Raw genomic sequence first — 27,041 nt, 5'->3', positions numbered from 1 at the left:
ATTCAGGGAGGAATTATTTTGATTAACAATCTGCTATTTACATTTGTATTATTCGGTTCCTTCTCCAAAAAGAGGACTCAAGCTATCTTCATTTCTTATATATTTTAAAAATTATATCCATAATTTGAAGTAATTTTACAATTAACTTTAAATGACTTCAAAGCCTTTAACACTAAATAAGGATTTTAAAATTTATTTTATTTTCATTATTTTTATTTATTTAAAAATTTTTTCATTGAAACATAATTGATTATACATATTTGAAGGGTACAGAGTTGACTATCAGTATTCGTATACAATATGTGATGATCAAATCAGGATAGCTGGCATATTCATCATTACGAAATGTAAAATGTAGTTTTTTTTGTTTGTTTTTTTTGGGGTTTTTCTTGCCACAAAACAAGTCTTGATACATTTTAAAAGACCAAGAGCACAGAAAATATGTTCTATGACCACAACAACAGAAGGAAATTTAGAAAATTTACAAATATGTGGAAATTAAGCAACACTATCCTAATTAAACAATGGGTAAAAAGAAAAATCACAGGAAAATTAGAGAGTACTTTGAGATAAAAATCAAAGCGCAACATATCAAAATTTTAGGATGCAGGGCTCATGCAGTACTTAGAGGAAAATTTATACTTGTAAACACCTGTATTAAAAATAAGAAAAACCTCAAATCAGCAGTGTAAACTTCTACCTTAAGAAAATGGAAAAAGAAGAGCAAACTAAATCAAAAGCAAATATAAGTAGGAAATAACATAGATAATAACAGAAATATATGAAATAGGGAATTAAAAAACAATAGAGAAAATCAACAAAACCAAAAGTTGATTCTTTAAAAAGATCAGCAAAATTTGCAAACCTTTATCTAGACTGACCAAGAAAAAAAGAGAGAAGACAAAAATTACTAAAATCAGAAATAAAACAGTCTCATTATTACACTGTCTTATGGTTTTTTGTAGTCGTAGGATTTAGTTTCTTTCTATTGCTCATTTGAGTTTCTGTTCTACCAGTGGGTTTTGTTCTTTCTTGTGTATTCATGGTAGTGATTATCATTTTTTGGATTCCAGATGCAGGACTTCCTTGATGATTTCTTGTAGGGATGGTCATGTGGCAGTGAACTCCCACAGTTTCTGCCTGGAAAAAACACTATTTTCCCCTCATTTTTGAAAAGGATAGCCTTGCTGGGTATAGTATCTTTGGCTGGCAGTTCTTTTTTCTTTTAGTATACTGAATATATCATCCCATTTTCTTCTGGCCTATAGAGTTTCTGTTGAGAAGTCCGCTGTTAGTCTGACAGGGGTTACCTTATAGGCGACTTGATGATTTTCTTGGGTTTTTGTATTTCTAGTATGTTGATATCTGGTCATCGGGTAGAGCAGTCACTTCTTCTATTACTCTGGAGTAGGCTTTGAGGAGAAAGATGTCCTCTTCTTTTTCTGGTCTCCACTGGTGACTCTCCTTGTGTCAATGCAGTTGAGTCTCTGGTGGGACAGTGGCTGTGGCTACCACTGTGATGGCCTACCTAGACTCCCAGGCACTGTTCTCTTTGCTGGATTCTGGATGGTGGGGGCTGCCTTCCCTTGGCTCCTGCCTAGGCCCTGGGCATTGCTTTCTTGCCTGCTTCTGGGTAAATAAGGATCTTTAACTTCTTCACTGAAATAAGTAAATGGTTCAGCATATAGTAGTTAGTCATATAGACCTAGGTTTAAATACTACTATGCTACTAATTACCTGTATAAACTTGGATATTACTTAACACCTTTGAGCATCTGTATCAATTCTATAAAACAAAAATATTAATATACTTGTAGAATTGTTCTAAGCTAAAAAGACAATATAAACAAAATAGTGCTAATGGTTGTTAATAGTGATAGATAATGATGATTCCCTATTTTTATGAACTGAATTGTGTCCCCTCCAAAATTCATATGTTGAAGCCATAGCCCCCAGTACTTGAGAATATGACTTTTTGTAGACAGGGTTACCTTCAAAGATGTAATTATGTTAAAATGAGAACTTTAGGGTCAATATGACTGGTGTCCTTATAAGAAAAGAGAGACACCAGATACATCTGACACAGAAAGATGATCACGTGAACACACAGTAAGGAAGAGGCCTTCTGCAAGCCAAGGACAGGGGCCTCACAAGAAACCAAACTGCCAGTACTTTTATCTTAGCCATCTAGCTTCCAAAATTGTGAGAAAATAAATTTCTGTTGTTTAAGCCATCCAGCCTGTGATATTTTGTTATAGCAGCCCTAGCAAACTAATGGTCATAGAATACATAAACACAAAACTGTTAAGGCTGTAAAATTTGCATTCCTAAATGCAATTTTAAACCACAATGATATATCATCTTACTCCAGTTAGAATGGCTATTCTCAAAAAGACAAAAAACAAATGCTGGCAAAGATGCAGAGAAAAGGGAACTTTCATTCATTGCTGGTGGGAATGTAAATTAATACAGCCATTATGGAAAACAGGATGGAGGTTCCTCAAAAAAACTAAAAATAGAACTACCTTATGACCCAGCAATCTCCCTACTGAGGATATATCAAAAAGAAATGAAATCAATATATTGAAGAGTCACCTGCACTCCCATGTTCATCTCAGAAATTTCACAATAGCAAAGAGATAGAATTAACTTAAATGCCCATTAACAAATGAATAGATTTTAAAAACTGCAGTATATAAACACAATGGAATATTATCCAGTATTAAAAAAAAAAAAAAAAGAAACCCTGTCATTTGCAGCAACATGGATGGAACTGGAGACCATATGTTAAGTGAAATAAGCCATGCATAGAAAGATAAATATCATTTGTCATTCATATGTGGACGCCAAAAAAAAAAAAAAAAAAGTGGTTATCAAGAAATTGAGAGTAAAGTAGAATATATATATATTAGAATAATGTTTACCAGAGGCCAGGAAGAGAAGGGACACAGAGGGAAGGGGAAGAGGTGGATTAATGGGTACAAAGTTATAGGTAGATAAGAATAAGTTCTGGTTGACTCGGGGTAATAATAACATATTGTATATAACTAAATAGCTAGAAAAGAGGATCTTGATCATAATCACCACAAAGAAAAGATAAATGTTTAGGTGATGGATATGCTATCTACCCTAAGTTAATCACTGTATAATATACACATATGTTGAAATAACACTATACCCACAAATATGTACATTAAAAATATATAAATATCCAACAAAACACCTATATATAGGAGACCAATATGACAAGCAAAATGAGGAATATAAAAATAGTTAAGAAATAGATCTGCTTTCAAAAACTATGTCAAGACATATATACCTGAAAAATAAGGTAGAAACCGACAACTGCCTTAAAAGGAGTACAGGTAACGTGCCGTACTCATGTGAGTTTAGAGAAGGTTGAAATTATTTCTGGTAGAAGGGGTCAAAAAAACTTTAGAGAAAACAGTATTTGAAATGACCTTTAAAGGATAGGTAGCATTTAGACCTGAAAGATGAAAGGAAAATGCATCCAGGTGAAAAGATTGGCCTAAGCAGTAACTCTGAGAAAGCACACACAGAAAACAAGACATTTGTTTCAGTCTGGTTGGAGAATGGCTGCAAGGCACATAATGGGGAGTGGGGGGAAGTTAGAAAAAATAAGCTAGAGCCATTTTATAGATGGCCTTTGATAAGAATTTGGAATTTATATCATAAACAATAAAGAGCCACTAAAGGTTTCCGGGCTGAGGAGTGTCATGGTGAGACTTCAGAAGGAGTAATTAAGAAAGGTAGATTAGGGAAGAATGTGACCAGAGCATCTGGGACTGGTTGATCATTTCCTAATTCTTTTTAAAATATTTTTTTGTTTTGTTGAAATTACAAAAGTAACATTTTGTGAAATTTATAATAAATATACATTAAGATATTTTGAAAAAGTCTTATTCCAACACCTAAAAAATAAGAAATATCCTTTAAATACATAGCTGAGATTACCAGAAGTTAAGAGAATTTTCGAAAGGCAGAAACAAAATTTAAAAAGCTGGAAACCAGAGTGGTAAGCAAGCACTAAAACCCAGGCTTCCCTGAGGGTATTTGTTTATCTCAAAACCTACAGGTTTGGATTTTATGATGTAAGGGGATGGACTATTTGGCCTTGGGTTGGATCCCCTTATCTCTCACAAAAATCCTTAACTTCGGAGGGGTCACAACTTTGGTGAAAAAGAGACAGTACTGATTTCTGCATGGTTACAAATAAAAATCTTCCCTGAAAATTAGTTAATAGAGTCCAAACTGCAAACAAGTTTAGGGCACACATGTAGTCTGGAAGCACCTGAGGGTGAATGACAAAAGTGAAAGCAAATCTTCTCTAAGCAAATGTATCCTTCATTCAAAATTCTAAGAGTGAGAAAAGACATACCACAGCTCACAATCCAAAATTATCAGCACATAATGAACACACTACATACGCAGGACTCAGGAAAAACACTTTGAAAGCTCTAATAGCAACAATAAAAATGAGAAGTGAAACAATTCCTTTAAAAGTGCTTTATCCCCAGGTTTTCTTTAATATTGAAAGCAAGCTCAGGATTCCACAGGTGTGAGACAAACCCACTGTGAGCACAGCATCCACAGTCATCCTGTTGGGACTTGTTGGGGGTCGGGGGTGGAGGCTATCTTTGAGAACTGACATAAACATAAAGCTCATGTTGCCTGCTGTCCTGTGATTAATAAAAAGTCCTTTTTCCCTGACCTGGGAGTTTCCTATCTTCTGCCAACATCCATGAGACTGTGGCAGGCTAACTTCTTAAGATGTAAGTAGGAAAAAATCTTTTAACTCCATAGTTCTTGACACACTGGGATTAACTTTGACCTTTAAGTATAATATGCCTTTAAATTTTTCTTTTTAAATTTTATTTTGTCGATATACAATGTGGTTGATTATTGTGGCCCACTACCGAAACCTCCCTCCCTCTTCCCTCCCTCCCCTCCCACCCAACAATGTCCTTTCTGTTTGCTTGTCGTATCAACTTCAAGGAATTGTAGTTGTTATGTCTTCTTGCCCCCACCCCTGGTTTGTGTGTGTGTGTGTGTGTGTGTGTGTGTGTGTGTGTGTGTGTGTGTGTGTGTGTGTGAATTTATTTATTTATTTTTAGCTCCCACCAATAAGTGAGAACATGTGGTATTTCTCTTTCTGTGCCTGACTTGTTTCACTTAATATAATTCTCTCAAGGTCCATCCATGTTGTTGCAAATGGCAGTATTTCATTCATTTTTATAGCTGAGTAGTATTCCATTGTGTAGATATACCACATTTTCCATATCCAATCATCCGATGATGGACATTTGGGCTGGTTCCAACTCTTGGCTATTGTAAAGAGTGCTGCGATGAACATTGGGGAACAGGTATACCATCGACTTGATGATTTCCATTCCTCTGGGTATATTCCCAGCAGTAGGATAGCTGGGTCATATGGTAGATCTATCTGAAATTGTTTGAGGAACTTCCATACTATTTTCCATAGAGGCTGCACCATTTTGCAGTCCCACCAACAATGTATGAGAGTTCCTTTTTCTCCGCAACCTCGCCAGCAGTTATCGTTCAGTCTTTGGATTTTAACCATCCTAACTGGGGTGAGATGGTATCTCAGTGTGGTTTTGATTTGCATTTCCCGGATGCTGAGTGATGTTGAGCATTTTTTCATATGTCTGTTGGCCATTTGTATATCTTCCTTAGAGAAATGCCTACTTAGCTCTTTTGCCCAATTTTTAATTGGGTTGCTTATTTTCTTCTTGTAAAGTTGTTTGAGTTCCTTATATATTCTGGATATTAAACCTTTGTCAGATGTATATTTTGCAAATATTTTCTCCCACTCTGTTGATTGTCTTTTAACTCTGTTAACTGTTTCTTTTGCTGTGCAGAAGCTCTTTAGTTTGATATAATCCCATTTGTTAATTTTTCTTTGGTTCCCCGTGCATTTGGGGTCATATTCATGAAGTCTGTGTCCAGTCCTATTTCCTGAAGTGTTTCTCCTATGTTTTCTTTAAGAAGTTTTATTGTTTCAGGGTGTATATTTAAATCCTTAACCAATTTTGAGTTAATTTTAGTATATGGTGAGAGGTATGGGTCTAGTTTCATTCTCCTGCATATGGATATCCAGTTATCCCAGCACCATTTGCTGAAGAGGCTGTCTCTTCCCCAGTGTACAGGCTTGGTGCCTTTGTCAAAGATCAGATAGCCGTAGGTGTGTGGGTTGATTTCTGGATTCTCTCTTCTATTCCATTGATCAGTGTGTCTGTTTTTATGCCAGTACCATACTGTTTTGGTTATTATAGCTTGGTAGTATAGCTTAAGGTCGGGTAGTGCTATACCTCCAGCTTTATTTTTTTTGCTCAGCATTGCTTTGGCTATGCGTGGTCTTTTATTATTCCATATAAATGTCTGGATAGTTCTTTCCATTTCTGAGAAAAATGTCATTGGAATTTTGATGGGGATTGCATTGAATTTGTATATCACTTTGGGTAGTATGGACATTTTCACTATGTTGATTCTTCCAATACAAGAGCATGAGATATATTTCCATCTTCTTGTATCCTCTCTAATTTCTCTCAGCAGTGGTTTGTAGTGCTCATTATAGAGATTTTTCACAAACTTGGTTAACTCAATTCCTAAGTTTTTTATTTTTTTGGTGGCTATTGTAAATGGGCAGGCTTTCCTGATTTCTCTTTCTGCATGTTTACTATTGGAGAAAAGAAATGCTACTGATTTTTGTGTGTTGATTTTGTATCCTGCTACTGTGCTGAAATCATTTATCAACTCCAAGACTTTTTTTGTAGAGGCTTTAGGCTGTTCGATATATAGGATCATGTCATCTGCAAACAGGGACAGTTTGACTTCATCTTTTCCAATCTGGATGCCCTTTATTTCCTTCTCTTCTCTGATTGCTCTGGCTAGTACTTCCAACACTATGTTGAATAGGAGGGGTGAGAGTGGGCATCCTTGTCTAGTTTGTGTTCTAAAAGGAAAAGCTTTCAGCTTTTCCCCATTCAGGATGATATTGACAGGGGGTTTATCATATATAGCTTTAATTATGTTGAGATACTTTCCATCTATACCTAACTTATAGAGGGTCTTTGTCATGAATGAGTGCTGAACTTTATCAAATGCTTTTTCAGCATCTATAGAGATGATCATATGGTCCTTGTGTTTGAGTTTATTGATATGGTGTATCACATTTATCGATTTGCGTATGTTGAACCAACCTTGCATCCCTGGGATGAATCCCACTTGATCGAGGTGAATGACTTTACGTATGTGTTGCTGTATTGTTTGCTAGTATTTTAGTGAGGATTTTTTCATCTATATTCATCAAGGATATCGGCTTGTAGTTTTCTTTTTTGGTTATATCTTTACTTGGTTTTAGTATCAGGATGATGTTTGCTTCACAGAATGAGTTTGGGAGATTTGCGTCTGTTTCAATCTTTTGGAATAGTTTGTAAAGAATCGGTGTCAATTCCTCTTTGAATGTTTGGTAAAATTCTGCTGTGAATCCATCTGGTCCTGGGCTTTTCTTTGTTGGGAGCCTTCTGATAACAGCTTCAATCTCCTTTTTTGATATTGGTCTGTTCAGATTTTCTGCGTCTTCATGATTCAGTTTTGGGAGCTTGTGTGTGCCCAGAAATTTATCCATTTCCTCCAGATTTTCAAATTTGTTGGCGTATAGTTGTTTATAGTAGTCAAGAATGATTCCTTGTATTTCAGATGAATCAGTTGTAATATCACCTTTTTCATTTCTAATTTTTGTTCTTTGAATATTTTCTCTTCTTTTTTTTGTTAGCCATGCCAATGGTTTGTCTATTTTATTTATCTTTTCAAAAAACCAACTTTTTGATTCATTGATCTTTTGTATTGTTTTTGGGTTTCAATTTCATTCAGTTCTGCTCTGAGCTTAATGATTTCTTTCCGTCTGCTAACTTTAGGTTTGGATTGTTCTTGTTTTTCTAGTTCTTTAAGGTGAAGTGTTAGGTTGTTCACTTGCCATCTTTCCATTCTTCTGAGGTGAGCATTTAATGCAATGAATTTACCCCTTAATACTGCTTTTGCAGTATCCCACAGGTTTTGGTATGATGTATCATTATTTTCATTAGTTTCAATAAATTTTTTGATTTCCTGCTTGATTTCTTCTTGGACCCATATGTCATTAAGTAGAATGCTGTTTAATTTCCATGTGTTTGTACAGTTTCCAGAGTTTCGTTTGTTATTAATTTCTAGTTTTAATCCATTGTGGTCTGAGAAGATACATGGGATAATTCCAATTTTTTTGAATTTGTTGAGACTTGATCTGTGACCTAATATGTGATCTATCCTGGAGAATGATCCATGTGCTGATGAGAAGAATGAATATTCTGAGGTTGTTGGATGGAATGTTCTGTAGATACCTGCCAATTCCAATTGGTCTAGAGTCTTGTTTAGATCTTGTGTTTCTCTACTGATTCTTTGCCTAGATGATCTATCTAATATTGACAGTGGGGTGTTCAGGTCCCCTGCTATTATGGTATTAGTGTCTATTTCCTTCTTTAGGTCTAATAGAGTTTGTTTTATAAATCTGGCTCCTCCAACATTGGGTGTGTACATATTTATGATTGTTATGTGTCCTTGACGCATCAGTCCTTTTATCATTAAGTAGTGTCCCTCATTTTCTCTTGTTATGGTTTTTAGTTTAAAGTCTATTTTATCAGATATAAGAATAGCTACTCCAGCTCGTTTTTCTTTTCTGTTTGCATGGTAAATCTTCTCCCATCCTTTCACTCTTAGTCTATGTGAGTCTTTATGGGTGAGATGGGTCTCTTGTAGGCAGCATATAGTTGGGTCCTCCTTTTTAATCCAGTCAGCCAGTCTGTGTCTTTTGATTGGGGAATTTAAGCCTTTAACATTAAGAGTTGTTATTGAAAAGTGTTGATTTATTCCTAGCATTTTATTGATTGTTTGATTGTCTTGGGTGTCTTTTGTTCCTAGCTTTCTGATTTAGTGTTTGTTTTCTGTGTTTGTTGGTTCCTTAGGTTGTAGATAGCATTTTTGTTTGTTTGTTTTCTCTTCATGAATGCCATTTTTATTATACTAGTGGGTTTAGATTCTTCTTGGGTTTTTATGGCATTGGTAGTTATTTTTTAGGAACCAAACCCAGTACTCCCTTGAGGATTTCTTGTAAGGGTGGTCGTGTGGTGCTGAACTCCCGCAGTTTTTGTTTGTCTGAGAAATATACTATTTGCCCTTCATTTCAGAAGGATAGCCTTGCAGGGTAGAGTATTCTTGGCTGGTAATCTCTGTCTTTTAGTATTTTGAATATATCATCCCATTCCTTTCTAGCTTTTAGGGTTTGTGATGAAAAGTCTGATGTTAGTCTGATTGGGGCTCCCTTATAGGTGATTTGACGCTTTTCTCTTGCAGCTTTTAAGATTCTCACTTTGTCTTTGAGTTTTGCCAATTTGACTATAACATGTCTTGGAGAAGACCTTTTTGGGTTGAATACGTTTGGAGATCATTGAGCTTCCTCGATCTGAAGATCTGTGATTTTTCCTATACCTGGGAAGTTTTCTGCCACGATTTTGTTGAATATGTTTTCAATGCAATCTCCTTTTTCCTCCCCTTCTGGAATACCCATGACTCGGATATTTGAGCGCTTAAGGTTGTCTGATATCTCTCTCAGATTTTCTTCAATGTCTTTGATTCTTTTTTCTTTTTTTCTTTTTTTTGTCTGCTTGTATTATTTCAAACAGCCCATCTTCAAGTGCAGAGGTTCTCTCTTCAACTTCCGCAAGCCTGCTGGTTAAACTTTCCATTGTGTTTTTTATTTCGCTGAATACCTTCTTCAGTTCGGCAAGTTCTGCTACATTCTTTTTCAGGACATTGATTTCCTTGTACATTTCCTCTTTCAGGTCCTGTATATTTTTCCTCGTTTCATCATGATGTCTAGCTGATTTTTCTTGTGTCTCATTCAGTTTCCTTAGAATTTTCACTCGAAATTCCTTGTCAGTCATTTTAAAGGCTTCTTGTTCTATGGGATCTAGAGTTGGAGATTTATTAACTTTTGGTGGTGTACTTTCTTGATTTTTTGTATTTCTGGTACCTTTTTTTTTATGTTTATTCATTGTGGCAGGGGGTTTCACAGTCCACAGGTTTGACACTATTGACTAACTAAGGTGTTGCTGTGGTTGCCAATTTGGTATGGCTACCTCGGTGACTGTTCAGTTGGCCTCTAGTTCCTTGTGTGTGTGGTTGCCTCGGGTATTGGGCCTCTCCGGGGAGCCACCTCTCTGGTCAGCTTGGACTCTGCTGCGCTGCTGGATCACGGGGTGGTACCACAGGGTGTGTGGTCTCTGCTGAGCTTCCACCTCCTGTGCAGGACATCTCCATGTTCCGTGCGCTCTGACCTGGGCTGCTGGGATGCACCGAGGCACCGCAGAGCGTGTGGTCTCTGCAGAGCTTCCCCTTCCCCTACAGGATGTCTCCCTGCTCTGTGCGTTGTAGGCCAGGTTTGGGATGGAGCCGGGTGGCAGCAGTGAAGCCTACCTGCTGCTGGATCACACGGCGGCAGCCCCCCCACAGGGTGTGTGGACTCTACGGAGCTTCTATCTCCCTTGCTGGACGTCTCTGTGCTCCGTACACATTGGGATGGGCTGTTGGATCCCGCGGAAGCATTGTGGTCCCCGTGGAGTTCCTGTCTCCCCTGCCGGATGTCTCCCTTCTCTGAGCACACTAGGCGGGGCTGGGGATGGAGCCGGGTGCCTGCACTGAAGCCTACCTGCTGGATCACGCAGTGGCGGCCCCACAGGGTGTGTGGTTTCTGCCGAGTCTCCGCCTCCCATGCCGGACGTCTCCCCACTCTGTGTGCACTGTCTTGTTTTTATTTTTAGAAGTTCAGTTGCACCATTCTCGAGTCCTCTAGAGGGAGCATTCCTTCTTCAGATAATAAAATTTGTACCCAGCACAGCCAGGAGTATGGGGATGTGATGTAAAAATGTAGGTGTATTTTCCATAATTTTCAGAAATGTCACTACAGCTCTTAGAGCTCAGCCTTTAGTAGTTTTGGAGGCTGGGAAGTCCAAAGTCCAGGGAACACATCTGGTGAGGGTCTTCTTTGGTGGTGGCTTTACAGCAATGGAAGGGTCTCACATGGAAGAAAATGGTGGAGCAGAGAGCTGCCTTTAAATTTTTAAGAGTGACTACAAGAAGAGTTGAAATATAGTTGTTAAATCTGTAAAACAATGTGGATGGAGGAAATATAAACGGTTTCAATCCAAAAGAAGTCAAGAAAAGGTAAAACCAAACAAGAAAAAGTAAGATGAATAGTAGAAAATTAGAAGGAAAATTAATTCCAAATATTCAATGCAGCACCTCACGGATTTGTACAATCAATTATGTTTCAATAAAAATAAGTAAATTATTTTCAAAAAGATAAATTAATGTTTTCAAGGCTGAAAAGGAGTGACACAGACAGATTTCAAATACACACACAGATACACACATACACACACAAAATGAGTAGCAAAGGTAATTATGTGGGTAATTATTACATTATAATTTCATATTTCTTCTCTTCTTTTTCTTGTTTTAAAGGGCTATTATATAAAGTGGTATATATATAATTGTTTTATTGGGCCTACAATACACAGAAATGAAATGTATTTGATAGTAATAGCACAAAGGAGGTGGGACAGAGAAAGCTGTATTGCATTAGGAAATGACACCAGATGGTAAATTCAGTCTACATGAACAGACGAAGGGAACCAAAATATATATACACTAAAATATATAAAGTACTGTTTGTTATATTAACCTGGTTTTTACCATTTTAGGTTAATATGAGAGAGAGAGAATTATATATATGTGTGTGTGTGTGTGTGTGTGTGTGTGTATTGTACATTAATACATAGTATATATTAATATATTAAATAAGTACAGATAGTCCCTGACTTACAATGGTTATACTTAACAATTTTTTCATTTTATGATGGGCTTAACAGGAAGCAACCCCTCCTTAACAGTAAGTTGAGGAGTATCTGTATGTACACATACTTATATATATACATATACTTATATATATATACACACACACACATACTTTTTCTTAGCCTCTTGAAAAGACGTAAGATTACATAACCTAATAATTATAACAGTGTATGTATTTGTTTGTTTTACAACATATATAGAGGAAATAAGTATAATAATAATTGCACCAAAAGAGAGAAGGAATAGCTCTAAATAGGAGTAACATTCCTATATTTAAACAGAATTAAATTAATACAAATCTGAAGTAGATTCTGGTAACTTAAGATATTTGTTATAAGCCCTAGAGTAATCACTAAGGAAATACTCAAATCATAGAGAAAAACTATTAGAGGAATTAAAATTTTGCACTCCTGGAAAAATTGGATATCCACATGCAAAATAATGAGTTGGATTTTTGCTCACACCTTGCTATGAACTGAATGTTCTCCCAAAGCTCATAGAAACTTAATCCTCACTGTGACTGTGTTAAAAGAGTGGGAAACCCCATTTGGGAAAGATGGGGCCTTTAAGAGGTGATTAGATTGTGAGGACCATGCTCTAGTGAATGGATTAATGCACTGATGGTTTAATGGTGGTCATTGGCATGGTTACGATAGCTTTATAAGGAGAGGGAGTGAGAAGCTTAGCTTTCTCTTGCTCAGCTACTCCGCCATGTGATACCCTGGGTTGCTATAGAGTCACCACCAGGAAAAGACCCTCACCAGATGTGCTCCCTGGACTTTGGCCCTCCCACTCTACAAAACTGTAGGAAATAAATTTCATTTCCTTATAAATTACCCAGTTTCAGGTATTTTGTTATAAGCAACAGAAATGAATACTCACCTTCTACAAAAATTAACTCAAAATGGGTCAAAAACCTAAATGTAGGAGCTAAAACCATAAAACTGTTAGAAGAAAATATAGGTGAAAGGCTTCATAAAATTCTATTTGACAATAATTCCTTGGATGTGACACCAAAATCACAAGGAACAAAGGAAAAAAATTAATAAGTTGGACCTCAAATTATAACTTTGTATATCAAAGGACACTATAAACAGGGTGAAAAGCAACTCACAGAATGGTAGCAAATATTAGCAAGTCATATTTATGATAGGGGATTGATATACAGACTATAGTTGACCCTTGAACAACATGGTTTTGAACTGCATGGGTCCACTTAATTGTGTTGGTCCACTTACATGCAGATTTTTTCAATAAATAGTGTCTAGTACCAGAAATGTATTCTTTCTTCCTTATGGTTTTCTTAATAACATTTTGTTTTCTCTACCTTACTTTATCCTACGAATACAGCATGTAATACATATAACATACAAAATATGTATTAATTGACTGTTTATGTTATTGATAAGGCTTCTGGTCAACAGTAGGTTATTTGTAGTTAAGTTTTGGGGGAGTCAAAAGTTATACATGGATTTTAGACTGTGTGAGGGATCGGCAGCCCAACTCCTGTGTTTTTCAAAGATCAACTATATATATAAAGAATTCCTACAACTCAAGAACAAAAGACAAGCAACCTGATTAAAAGATGGGCAAGGGACTTCAGTGTCCTCTAAAGAAGATGTACTAATGGCCAGTAAGGACATGAAAAAATGATCAACACTACTAATCATTAGGAAAATACAAATCAAAACAATGACATACTGCTTCACACCCTTTTGGATGGCTACTCTAAAAACAAACAAACAGAACACAACAAGTGTTGGTGAGGATATGGAGAAACTGGAAGCCTCATACATTGCTGGTAGAAATATAAAATGATGCACCCACTGTGGGAAACGGTATACCTCAAAAAATTAAACAGAATTACTATATGGTCCAGCAATGCCACTTCTCAAAATATAATCAAAACAAGCAAAAGCAGGGAATCTAACAAAGAGATGTATACTCATGTTCACGGTGGCATTATTCACAATAGCCAAAAGGTAAAAGCAACCTGCATCCATAGACAGATGAATGTATAAGCAAAATGTGGCATAGCTACACAATGGAATATTATTCAGCCTTAGAAAGGAAGAAATTTTGACAAATGCTATAACATGGAAGAAACTTTGATAACATTATTCCTTGAAATAAGCCAGTCACAAAAGGATAAATATTGTATGATTCCACCCATAGTAGGTTCCTAGAGTGGTCAAATTCGTAGATAGGAAATAGAATGGTGGTTTCCAGGAGCTGGGAGGAAGGGAAATTGGAAGTTAGTTTTTAATGGGTACAGAGTTTCAGTTGGGGAAGATGAAAAAGTTCTGAAGATGGATGGTGGTGATGGTTGCAGAACAATAATTAATGCACTTAATATCACTGAACTGTACACTTAAAAATGGTTAAGATGGTAAACTTTATGTATGTGTATTTTTCCACAATTTTAAAAAACTAGAGGAAAAAAAAAGAATCAGCTGCTTTGGAAAACATTTGGCACTTCCTCAAAATGTTAAACATGAAGTTATGACCTAGCAATTTCACTAGTAGGTTCATAACCAAGAGACAAGTAAACATACTTACACAGAAAAACTTGCACACAAATAATCACAGCAGCATTATTTATAATAGCCAAGAGTGAAGACAAAAAAACCCCACCCAAATGCCTATCAATTGATGAATGGAAAAACAAAATGTGATATAACCATACAGCAGAATACAACTCAGCAATAAAAAGGAATGAAGTACTCTTATGTGTTACAACATGGCTGAACTTTGAAGATATCACACTAAGTTAAAGAAGACAGTCACAAAACACATTCGTATGATTTAATTTATGTAAAATGTCGAAAGTAAGCAAATGTAGAGACAAAGTAGATTGTTGGTTGCCTATGAGAAAAAGGTTGGGGAAAACGGGGAGTGAATGTTAATGGTTTAGGGTTTCTTTTTGGAGAGATGAAAATATTCTAAAATTGATAATCGTGATGGTTGCACAATTCTGTGAATATACCAAAAACCATTGAAGTGTAAACTTTAAATGAGTCAATTGTATGGTATGTGATTTACATATCAATAAAGAATATAGTGTTTAAAAATATAAAAGATCCCTCGGAAAGGAAAGAAAAGTAGCTGACCAGGCTCCCCACCCAACCAAAAACAAAAAAAGTTAAAGTGAACTCACAAAAAATTAGAAGTAGTACAAAAAACACAATTTCTGCAAGAGTCTCAATCTCCTCAGAGACAGCCAGGTCATATCTAAAATACTGTGTACCATCTTTGCTAATATGTTTTAAGAGAAGCACTGACAAACTACAACTTACTCTGGGTGGCTTTCTTGAATTCAATCATCTTGACTGAGTTATTGATCTGAATAAATCAAAGAAATAACTAAATTTTAAATTTATAATTAATGTATATAAGAAAATAATATACTTTACCAGGGTACACAACTGATCTTTGGATTACATCTTTTTAGAAATATCTACCACTTTCCCAAGCCACTGTCCTTCGCAGAGGTATCCTGGAAGCAAAAACAGTAATCTTTATTCCATTTTATTCACCTGGCCCAGAAATTATAGAAAGGACCATGCCTACTTTATTCACCAGTATTTTGCAGGCCCTACCATATTAAGTGACACATGGTAGATACTCAATAAATATTCACTTACTTTTTAAAGTTCTCCTAAATTCATGGCTTAGTGACAGGGCTGGGGGAAGTGGGAAGGAGTTTTAAACTACTTCATTTGAAATACCCTAATTGAATTTCTTCCATTTGTGCTAAAAAAAATCTCAAGACAATTATGTTACTTCCAGTCAAACTGGACTGTAAGAATTTGCACTCAACGCCAGGTGACTAAGTGAAATTCTGACACAATACAAATGTTGCTTCGCCTTATACCCTGTACTCATGTATTTTCCAAAATCTGACCATGCTCTTAATACATAAAAAAAGGAAGATAAGATAAACCTTTAGAGGAAGAAAAAAACAGAACACCATATTCTCAACCTACTTTTTAAAAATTATTGACTCTTAAGAAACAAGATAATTTAGGCCTGAACTACTCAAAATATTTTTTTCCTCTACCAAAATTATGCTATGAAGTTTTTTTTCAATGTGAGCTGTTCAGAAAATACATTCAACTCTGAAAATGCTTTTGGGCATCCTTCTTGACTTCACTAGGAAAGAATGGAATCCTTTCTTGGCTATATCTGCTTGGGGTATTCTGGGCAGCAAGTGCCTGTAAATAAAATCCAAGGGATTAGTGAGATTATCATTTCCTTTTGCTCCTGGATTTAGGTCTCTCATTATCTCATACACACTTACAAAGATGCTGAGGCTGCAAAGGGAACCAGTGTTGATCAAAGTTTAAATACAGAAATCAGGTTGCCAGAGAATGAATTTTTGAACTGAGCACCAACAAAGTACTGAATAGAACAGAAATGCCTGAAGAAAGGGGAAAAGGCAGGATTTACCAATATATATTTACTATATATTGATTCTGTTACTCCCTTACTCTCTACATTACCTATTCTTTCATTTAGCCACTAAATCATTCATACATTAATTGACTCTTTGATTCGTTGATTCATTCATTCATCTATTTAAGGAATATTTCTGATGATTCTGCTGTGTAGTAAACACTACGGTAGGTGGTAGTGATATAACAATAAACATGAACACAGTCTCTGCCCTTAAGTAGGTTATAATCCATTGAGAAATACAGACAGTAAACAGACAATTATAACAGTGTAAAAAGCTATGATGTGTGCTCTGAAAACACATAGGAGGAACACATGCTTGGGTGCTTCTGCATGATCTCCTAAGTCAGCTCCACCAGCCTTCTTTCCTAAATGAACTGCCTTAAATTTAAAAATTTAGCTTACTTCTAAACTTAACTTACATTTACTTTCTTTCAAAGAGCAAAAAATATTAGGATAACTATTCTTTACTACACTGTCTAGGTAACAGCAGAGGCTGGTCTCCTTGATACTGCTGTCCAACAGACTAGCATTATAAAACATTTTCTCAGTTGGATAGAGATAATTTAGTTCTCCATAATCTCTTAAAGAATAGTATTTCAGAAATTTTAAACTCTCAAGACATCTAGAAAGGAAACAAATGGAATCTTCTCGCTTTTCTTTTGTTATTTTCTTCCTAATTTGGGCTGAGTCACAAGCAGGTGTTTCTTAGGAAGCTCATTAAAGAAGAATATTTATGCAGACTTCTGATTAGCAAACTTCTTTGCCTGCCTAACGGTCTTCCCAGTCCACAGCCAGTGATCTGCCACTGAAAAATCCATGGAGGAGTTCATATACAGGACTCAATTGCCATTATTCCATTTAGACCTTTCTTTTGCAGCCATTAAATATTACTTTCAGTCTTTCAGTCTCACTCCTCAGATAGCAACATAAACCAAAACCAAAAAGTCTATTCTTCCTTCTACAAAAAAAAATTGAGAGAAAAAATTTTTTTTAAGTTTATCATGAGAAAACAATTAAATGATCAAAAAATCATATGCCTACAGTCCATACAGAAAAAAAAATTTTTAAATAGTTTAATGCCAGTACCTAGAAGTCCAGTGCTTAGATGTGTTCATCATATTTTTAATAAACTCAGAAAACAAATGTGATAACAAAAAAACAACAAAAGTCAAAATTCAGACTGGGAATGGAAAGAGCACAATGCTTGGTTGTCAGGTAGTCCATCACTATGTTGTTCTATGACTTTAAATAAATTAAACTAATTAAATATGACTCCATATAGAAAAGAAATTTCAAAAGTAGCATGGCCAAAGATCCTAAGGTGACCCCCAATGACTCCCACCTTCTGTTATTCACACCTTTGTGCAATCCCTGTCCCTTGAATATGGGGACATATTCTCTGACTTGCTTCTAGCCAATAGAACATAACAAAGGTGATCATATGTACTCTCATGGTCAGGCAACATTATATATAGCAAAGGGGATATGAGTTGTAGATAGCAACTAGCCAAAAGGCAGCAAAAAGTCTTATCATAAACCACAAAGGCATAAATTCTATCAATAACTTAAATGAGTTTGGAAGCAATTCTTTCCCAGTCAAACCACCAGATGAAAATGCAACCTAACCAAAACTTTGACTGCAATTTTGGGAGTCCCTGAGAAGGGGACTCAAAATCCTGACTCATGGAAACTGAGATAGTATGTGTTGTTTTAAGCCAGTAAGTTTCTGGTAATTTGTTAAACATCAATCTAAAACTAATATAAGTAGACAATGACATCATGGCTATCAAAGCTTCCTTTTAATCATTAATTTTAACCTTTTATACGTTCATTCATCTTCAGCCAAACTAGGTTTCTAAACATTGTAATGTATTCATAAAGTTTCCATTCTTTCTCATAACCAATCTCTTTCTCTCCCTTCTTCCTTCCTTTTCTCCTTCCTCCCTTCCTACATTCTTTCCTCCCATCCTTTTTTCTTTCTGTATCTCATTCTTTCTTTTTTAACAAAAGCTTCATGTCAATGATTACTTCCTCTTGGAACCCTTCATCAATGCTTCCATTAAAAACTTATGTCTCTTTAATAATATTCCTCAGTTAAAGTATTATAATGGAAGGGTGAATGAGAATGTTTGACTTCTTTTTCCTTTTTGGTTTAGAGTGCTGAAGTTCCTCTTTTTAGAATAAAGGAATTATGGAAAACAGAAATAACCTGTTGTTATTCCACCTGCCGTCCAGTTGTAATTAAAGTGATAAAAGTAACAAATCCAGTTGCAATAAAGTAGTAAATTCATCTGAGTCACTTACATTTGTGTGTGTGCATTATTATATAAACAGTCAATAGCATAAGCAAACAGTGAACAACAATTATCAATTAATTTCACCATGTAGTCCTTTAAAATTATTACAGATATTACTACCAATATCTATCTAATTGAGATACTATGTGCAGGCAAGCAATATGTTTTATTTTAAAGTAATAACAATTCTTATCAATGAATAAGTTCTTCCTTAAATTAACAACTGAGAATCAATACAGTGGACATCTCCTACTTCTTATCACTCTTTTCTTGGGGGACCATCTTCCCCCCTTTTTACTGATAGTATCTCACCATTCTGGCCACAGCCATCTGTCCCATGACCAGTCAATAAAAACAGCCTATCCCTCTGGCTACAGTGATTGGGTGAGGTGTGGGCATATGACAAGAGTAATGAAATGATTACTTTTCCATGGGATTTTACATTTGATGGAGACCATGGAGCTAGAAGGAAGGGAAGAAAGGGAATTAGAGTGAATTAGTAGCCATATTCCCGGTTTCATGAGGAAAGCCTAACTGCCCTAAGTGAGAGTAAAGCCAAGACAGACCAGAACAGACGATGGCAGAGGGTGAGAAAAACAGACCCAGTTGCACAAAGCCCCTGATTCTATTCCATGATGTTCCCATAGCTGACCTAGTATCTGAATCTCTTTTGTGATTCTGTGAGAATTACTCCTTAGTTACCTAAATCAATCAAGTCCCAATTTGCTTTTTAATCTAGTTTGAATTACATTCTTGTACCTTAAAAATGAAAGAATCACCTAAAGTGATTAGATCATTTATTTCATTTCATTAAAAAGTTTTAAATACTGGATTGACTATCTATATGCTTCAGGCAGAAAACTTAGATATTACCTATCTTGGATCATATTTTATTTGATTACAGGAACTACGTCTGTTAAAGCCAATTGCTAAAAAACTCAAGCAACTACTAATGTTTTAATTAGACAAATTCTAAAATGAATGAATCCATTAAAAACTTAAGCATATATTATCAGGAATAGATGAAAATGAACGAATGTCTTCTAAAAGCAAAGTATGTCTTTGGATTTGCAGTTTTCACATAGACCATAGTACCATAATACCATAGCACCAGCTTAGACAGATTAAACTGTATTGTCCCAGTATATACTCTATAAATCAATAAATATATAACGCATCAAGCACCAAAAAGGAACCTAATTAGAAACGATAAAACTTACATTTAGAGGTATTGTTATAAACAAGACAGCTTTGGTAGTAGTCTTGGATTTAGCAGAACTATTGGTAGTAGAGAAAAAAGAAAAATCAACAATGTTTAAAATGCTGCCATTGGAAAAATGCATTTCTGTACCAAATGAAATTTATCTATAGGGAAACAAGGGATAACAAAATAAAAACTGTTCTATTTTGCTTAAACAATATTAAAGGTCTGAAAGATACTCTAAAATTGATTTTTTATAAACAGTCCATAAAAAACATTAATTGAATTCATCTACCTGAAAATGCAGTATGAAAATGAACAGCTCTACAGAAAATAACCACTTCAGAAACCACTGTTTATCCTCTGCTGACTGGCATTTTTAAGAAATGCAATTCACCATAGCAACCTGTCTTAACACCAGCAGATAAGTATGGGCTAAATTTAGAGATGACTGCATTCCAGACAGCAATCCTGCCTATCCTTCATATTTAATGGCATGATCCAAGGGACCAAAATATCATTTAATCAGATAGAATGTAGTGTGAAGACAAGTATACCTAAGGGGAAGAGGCTGTGTTTCTGAACCAGTAAAAGAATAAAGTTTCCATCAAAGGTGTAAAATCTATAAAGAAGTACATAAAGATAAATAAAATTTTCATGTCTAAGAAATTTACAAGTAGATGAAACTGTTTTGTCCAATTTTACCTTTGTTCTTAAACATAAAATGTCATTATCAAGCATTAATTATCTATAGTAACAAAATACATTTCAACTAGCAGGCTGTTTTTTTTAATCAGTATGCTGCATTTCTAAGCTCACATCTACTAACTAAAAATATTATTTTTCCAAAACAAACTCCTTTACAAATGAGGTATAACGGGAGAAACAGTCATAGAAGATAAGTCAAACCATATAAAATAAGAAAGATGAATTTACTAAAATGCTATGGTTACAAAATTACTATGGACTTATTTGTGCTTTATAATCTTCTTTGTAATGACAGTGAAGAGAACTTTACTTAACTAAATAAGTAACAGTTTTATACAACTTACTTCACAATATACCACAGTATCATAATAGTCAAACATAGAGAACACCTTTTTTTCTTTACTCACTAAATGAGTTGCATCAAAGTCATTAGTAAAGGCAAGATATGAAGAAGTAAGTGAAGTTCAATTAAAAATACTCAAAACATATAACCTCACATCTATTAGGACAGCTACTATATTTAAAAAATGACTGCTGGTGAGGATGTGGATAAATTGGGAACCTCATACATTGCTAGTGGAGATGTACTATGGTGCAGCTGCTATTAGGAACAGTATAATGGTTCTTCAAACAATTAAAAATAGAATTACCATATGACCCAGCAATTCCACTTCTGGATACATATCTAAAAGAATTGAAAAAAGGATCCCAAGGAGATACTGTATGCCCATATTCATAGGAGAATTATTCACAACAGCCAAGCAACCCAACATTCCATTGATGGATGAATGAATAAACAAAATGTGGTATACACACACAATGGAAAATTTTCCCTATTTGACTATAAGGAAAATTACTAATATCTTGCAGTCTGAATTGCATTACTACCATTCAGAGATGGCCAATACTTCCATACATTAAACAATTCTTCCTCTAACTATCTTAAAACATACACATCCAAGATGGTCCTAAATTGTTCTTTTTTCTTGTGTGTGTTTTTTTGTTTTTTGTTCTTGTTTTGTGTGTGTGTGTGTGTGTGTGTGTGTGTGTGTGTGTGTGTGTGTGTGTGTGTGTGTGTGTTTGGGCAGCTTGCTGGCTGGTACAGGGATTGAATCCTGGGCCTCAGTGTTATCAGCACCATGCTCTAACCAACTGAGGTAACTTGCTAGCCCTAAGATGATTCTAAATTTTTAAGAGCCTCTGCAATTTAAATAAAGAGATGCACACCTCACCCCCCCAATACACACAATCAGTATTAACATCATGAATAGTACAAACAGATTTGTCTACTTATTTTCATACTTTTTCTTTTTTAGTCAATAATATCTATAAATGAGGGAGTTCATTTAATTATTTATGATAGTTTACAAATAATAAGAAATCTAAAGCACAAATATGGTCATATGTCTTATCTCTTATCTTCAACATATAGTCAATGGGGATTTGAAAGCACTTTAAGGAATTACATCTATAGAGAACACAACTGAATACAACTTAAAGTACCCTGTATACAGTACCTCTTTTGCATATACAGTAGTGCACTCTTATCCGAGGAGGATACTTTCTAAGGCTTCCAGTGGATGCCTGAAACCATGGATAGGATAGAACCCTATATACACTATGCGTAAATTTCTTTTTCTTTCTTCACAATTTCACTGTTGAATTTGTTCTTATCATAGATCTTACAACCTCAGCATATGGTTTTCTTTTCTCTCCTTATTAAGTCAAGAACTTACATCTTTCACTGAAAGAAAAGTACTTTACAGCTTCCTTTTGGCATATCCAAATTGTCAGCATCACTACTCTTGTGCTTTGGGCCCATTATTAAGTAAAATAAGGGTTACTTGAAACATAAGCACTGCAATAGCATGACAGTTGACATGATAACCAATATGGCAACCAGGTGACTAATGGGTGAGTGGCATATACAGCATAGATGCTCTAGACAAAGAAACAGTTCATGTCCCAGGCAAAATGGAGTGGAACAGCATGAGATTTCATGATGCTACTCAGAACAGTGTGCAATTTAAGATTTATGAACTGTTTATTTCTGGAATTTTCCATTGACGTCTATTGACATCTGTCTCTTACACTTAACACCTACAGGATTGTGATAAAAAAAACAAGTATGCTCAGAGTTACTATGCAAAGAAGAGAACTTCTCAGGTAACCCCTTAATCTCAGCCTGGCCACAAGTCACATTCTGCTCCCATTACTACAACAGATCAAAAGTTAGTAGCAAGAACAGAAAGTCAGATGCACAACTTTCTCATGTTTCTTTTCTTCTATAGCATACCTCCTTCATCATGTTTAGACATTTCATTCAAGCCCAGTAACTAGTTTTATTACAATGGATGCAAAATCTTGGGGTATGTAAATTTAGATAAATTACAGAGTGCCTATCACATTAATCCATTAGCTTGACATAGATTTAGAGTATGAATCATGCATTTTAGGTTCTGCCTTTTCAATCTCTGAGGCAGTAAACCTCTCCTCTAACACTGACCGCTTTTGGTTTTAACATCATTTTATATATATATACATACTTGATTCAGTTTTATTTCTGTACTTCATCCACAGAAATTCTATACCTGTTCATTTATCTGATTAAGACACACAACACACTGCTCTGAGTGTCAATATTGACCATACAAGCCTGGGTTTTCCTCAGCCTACTTTTTCCTCCTTTGTGATTCTGTCTTCCTTTCTAATAGTATTGGTGCTTGAAATACTTAATTCTTATTTATCATCAACTCCTTTCAGCATCAGCAGCTCAGGTAGATGAATTATAACACAAATCTGCCAGGCACATTAACATACAAAGCGCTTATTCAATATACATCTTATTCTAATAATATTTTGTATTTGGAACATTTATTAAAATAACATATATATGCAATTTTAATAAACATTATATTAGTCTGGAGTACTCATCAAATGACAGTGATTTTTTATACAGGTGACTTTTCTAAAAAAGGTGTTTCCAACATATTTCCTATTCAATCTTGCAACATAAACAATTCAACTCAATACAGAATGGTCTACTGTACATGAATCAATGAAAAGGTTTATGTCAAGAGTCTGGGACAGAAAAGAGACACCTGGCTTTAAAAAAAAAATCTTTACCTATTAAGTATGTACTAAACGAATCTTGCAATCAGAAGGGAGAACTCAGAATTAAAATTTTCCTACCTTAACAACTGAAAAAATACTTTTTCCCCCACACTGGGCATTTCTTTCTCTAAAGGATTTTACCAAGTAAGAAATTTATCTCTAAAACATGAACTTGAGTCACTAATTCTGACAACTCTTAATAAAGAAAAAGTTCCTTCCAAATCCAAGCAGGCAAGAGCAAAAACAAACCATTTCTCCCTGAATTCTAATATTCTTAAGAGAATGACGCTAAATCAAGATATCTGACTGTTTTAAAACAGAGACTTTCATAGTTATTTTGTCCATCCAATAAGTGGTCTAAGATGAATTTTTCTTAGAATACTAAGATTAAATTTAGAACTTAGTGGTAGGTTAGTTAAATGACAGATATTACACCACATTCTGGAAAGACATACCAAATTCTTCCAAAACACTACAATTCATTATTATAATCTATTATGCACATTCAAGTATACTTCTTCATAGTTTTTATATCATTACATATGAGCACAATTTTTCATTATATTATATTAAACAAATATATAATCCTATTGTACTAACAATATACCTTACAAATATTACACTAATGGAATAATTAATTTTATTTATTCAAATGGGTGAAATCTTTTAAGGAAATAAAGTTTCCTCCCATATCCATAAGGAAAATAGAATTCTTCGTGCAAATATACGTTTTTCAATATTCATTTACTAGGTTTATTTATATCCACATAGAATAATTACATTCTTGTTTTAATTTTTTTCAGGACTGAAAAAACAACTGTCAATCTTCATAAGAATAAAAATCATGGAGAAAGAGTATTGGCAATGCTTCTGGGCAAGGAAAAGAGAGAGAGAGAAGAATAAAAATGGAGAAAGTAGGGTTGGAAACTCATTGCACTCATTGCATTATAAACCTCAATATTTAATACATTTTTAGCACCCTCGTGACAATATTTTTAAAAAATGACTAGTCAATCATTAAAGAATCAATAACCTTCAACTTCAGGACATTCTTGTGTTTTATTCCTCAAATTCTCAATGAATTATTTAGAGAAACTTGTGGGAGGGTAGTTTACATGTGATCTGAAAAACTGATTTCCTATTAATATTTTATTGTATGCATTATATATCATTAAAGAAAGCACCTTAGAGTGCTTTCTGCATGTAAATAAAAAGAAAGAAAGAAAGAAAGAAAGAAAGAAAGCACCTGTCAGCACTCAATTTTCTTTCCCCTGCTACCAAGAGCTGAATGAGCCCTGATTTTAAGAAAAATAATAATACAGGATTATCTTACTGGTAGAGTATGTTCATATAGAAGAGAGCATGCAACCAATAAATATACAACTGCAAAAAAAATTCATTCATGAAATAGAAAGTGATATTACAATAGAGTATATGCTTATAAAGAGACTAATAAGAAAAAAAATTAGAAATTAAAGCATATAAAATGCTCCAAAATTCCTGTGCCATACAAAGCTTTCTAATGTAAAACATTAGAAATATATTCAATATATTCAAATATATTATTACATATAACTATTTTATATATCTAATTATAATTATAAATAAGCATAGCAAATAATATATTCAAAAAAGCTACAAATTTATGTAAACAAATGTAACTTTGCCTTCATGAGCAAATCAACTACTAACCATCTTCCCTAACTGCCACATTGGCAAGATATCATCAGCTGTTAGCCCTGCTCCTTGAGAGTCAACCATTAATCATGCTACCATCCCTTCTGAAGTCTTTTCTATTCCTAAAAAGAAAATGTTCCATCCGGCTTCACTATACATAAGAGATTATTAGAAAAGAAGAAATTGCTCTACCTTAAATTAGTTCTCAGTTATAACCATTTTGAAAAGTAACACCAATAATAAAGTTTTAAATTATACTTAATACTAAAAACCAAATACTCACAAAGAAGGATCTTGTACGAGATCTTTGAGATTTATCCCACTGCGATCTTCTGCAAGATTCCTGAAGCAACTATCACTCACTAAACAGGAAAGGGGGAAAAAAAATTATTTTTATTTACATTTCATTTATGCTACTGCTGACCAAAAGGAATTGTGAAATTAAAACTGGTTTTTTTCTTTTTTTCTAAATATCAATATTCATCGATTTTTAAGCATGGTAAATTTAGCAACAAATCTTAATATTCAAAACAAGCAGACATCCCAATAATAAGCCACTAATTTAAGAACACAGACTTTTATATAAATACAATATATAAAATAATAAAAATGTGGGACTAATTTTGTCCTTACTTTTATAAGATTTATTTACTAGTACATAGTGGCAATTCACTGCTAACACAACAACTAGAAAAAAAGAAATAAACTAACCCCCAAAATCATAGTTTTACAAATATTGGAGAGCAATGGAAGGAAAAAGATAAACTAAACTTGCAGAATTGTAATATCTCTTCTAAGGTAAGCTCAATCTGCTGATTTTTTTGATTTCTGGGAGAACTTGCCATTTAGGCACAAGCTAAAAATCAGAAAGATGAACACTAATAGAGAAAAGAGAATAGCTCTTGATGGTTTGTAGGCTAGCCTGACAGACTGGAATCTCTACTGGAGCCCCCCAAAAACCATACAGTTGTCTTCCTAAAATATTTGCTGAGAACTGGGACTACACATGAGGATTTAGAAGAAGGTGGATAGAATGGGCCAGGGTGGAAATAATAATTCACACTTTGAGAATAGAATTTCAACAGGTCTTCCCTCAAGACATTTACTTCAACCAAAAGCACCCTGCTCAGGACAGAGAAAATTAGTAAAAGGGAGCAGGACCAGAAAGGTATAGTAATCTCTCCTATAATTTTACAATACATAAATACGTCACCAGAGAGGATCTGTAACATAACAGTTCTTACCCTTAAAACATTTAAAACCAGAGGCAGACTAAGTGTATATAAAACTGCTACCCAAACTACATGCAACTCAATTCGTGGTTGAGTTGAGGTGATTATAACTTTATCATTATCTTTCTAAGAAAGGACTGAAAAAAATAACATTTATGTCAATTTCTACTGTTCTATTATAAACAATATTTGGTATATAATAAAAATTACAAAGTATGGAAAGGGGCATAAAATTTGACCAATAATCAAGAGAAAAAAGAATAAATATAAGCAGGCCCACAGATGATACAGACTTAGAAAACAAGAAATTTAAAAAAAACTATTTAAAATAAGTTAAAGAAAAAAATCTTAACAGTAAATTGAAAA

The 27,041-nt window shown here is 34.7% G+C and overlaps 1 protein-coding gene across 4 annotated transcripts in view; it reads right to left on the bottom strand.

Moving 5' to 3' along the window:
- GPHN (gephyrin) overlaps positions 1-27,041 on the bottom strand; it is a 562,178-nt gene that overhangs the window by 428,462 nt on the left and 106,675 nt on the right. For all 4 annotated transcript variants that reach the window (XM_063088486.1, XM_063088482.1, XM_063088484.1 and 1 more), the window contains exon 2: positions 25,727-25,805. In XM_063088486.1, coding sequence (XP_062944556.1) covers positions 25,727-25,805 — 79 coding nt within the window. The remainder of the gene's footprint in view (positions 1-25,726; positions 25,806-27,041) is intronic.

This window comes from Cynocephalus volans, chromosome 3 (genome assembly GCF_027409185.1).
Source record: "Cynocephalus volans isolate mCynVol1 chromosome 3, mCynVol1.pri, whole genome shotgun sequence".
Taxonomy (NCBI): Eukaryota; Metazoa; Chordata; class Mammalia; order Dermoptera; family Cynocephalidae; genus Cynocephalus; species Cynocephalus volans.
The sequence above is the reverse complement of the archived record's forward strand: the minus strand, read 5'-3'. Positions and strand labels throughout refer to the sequence as shown.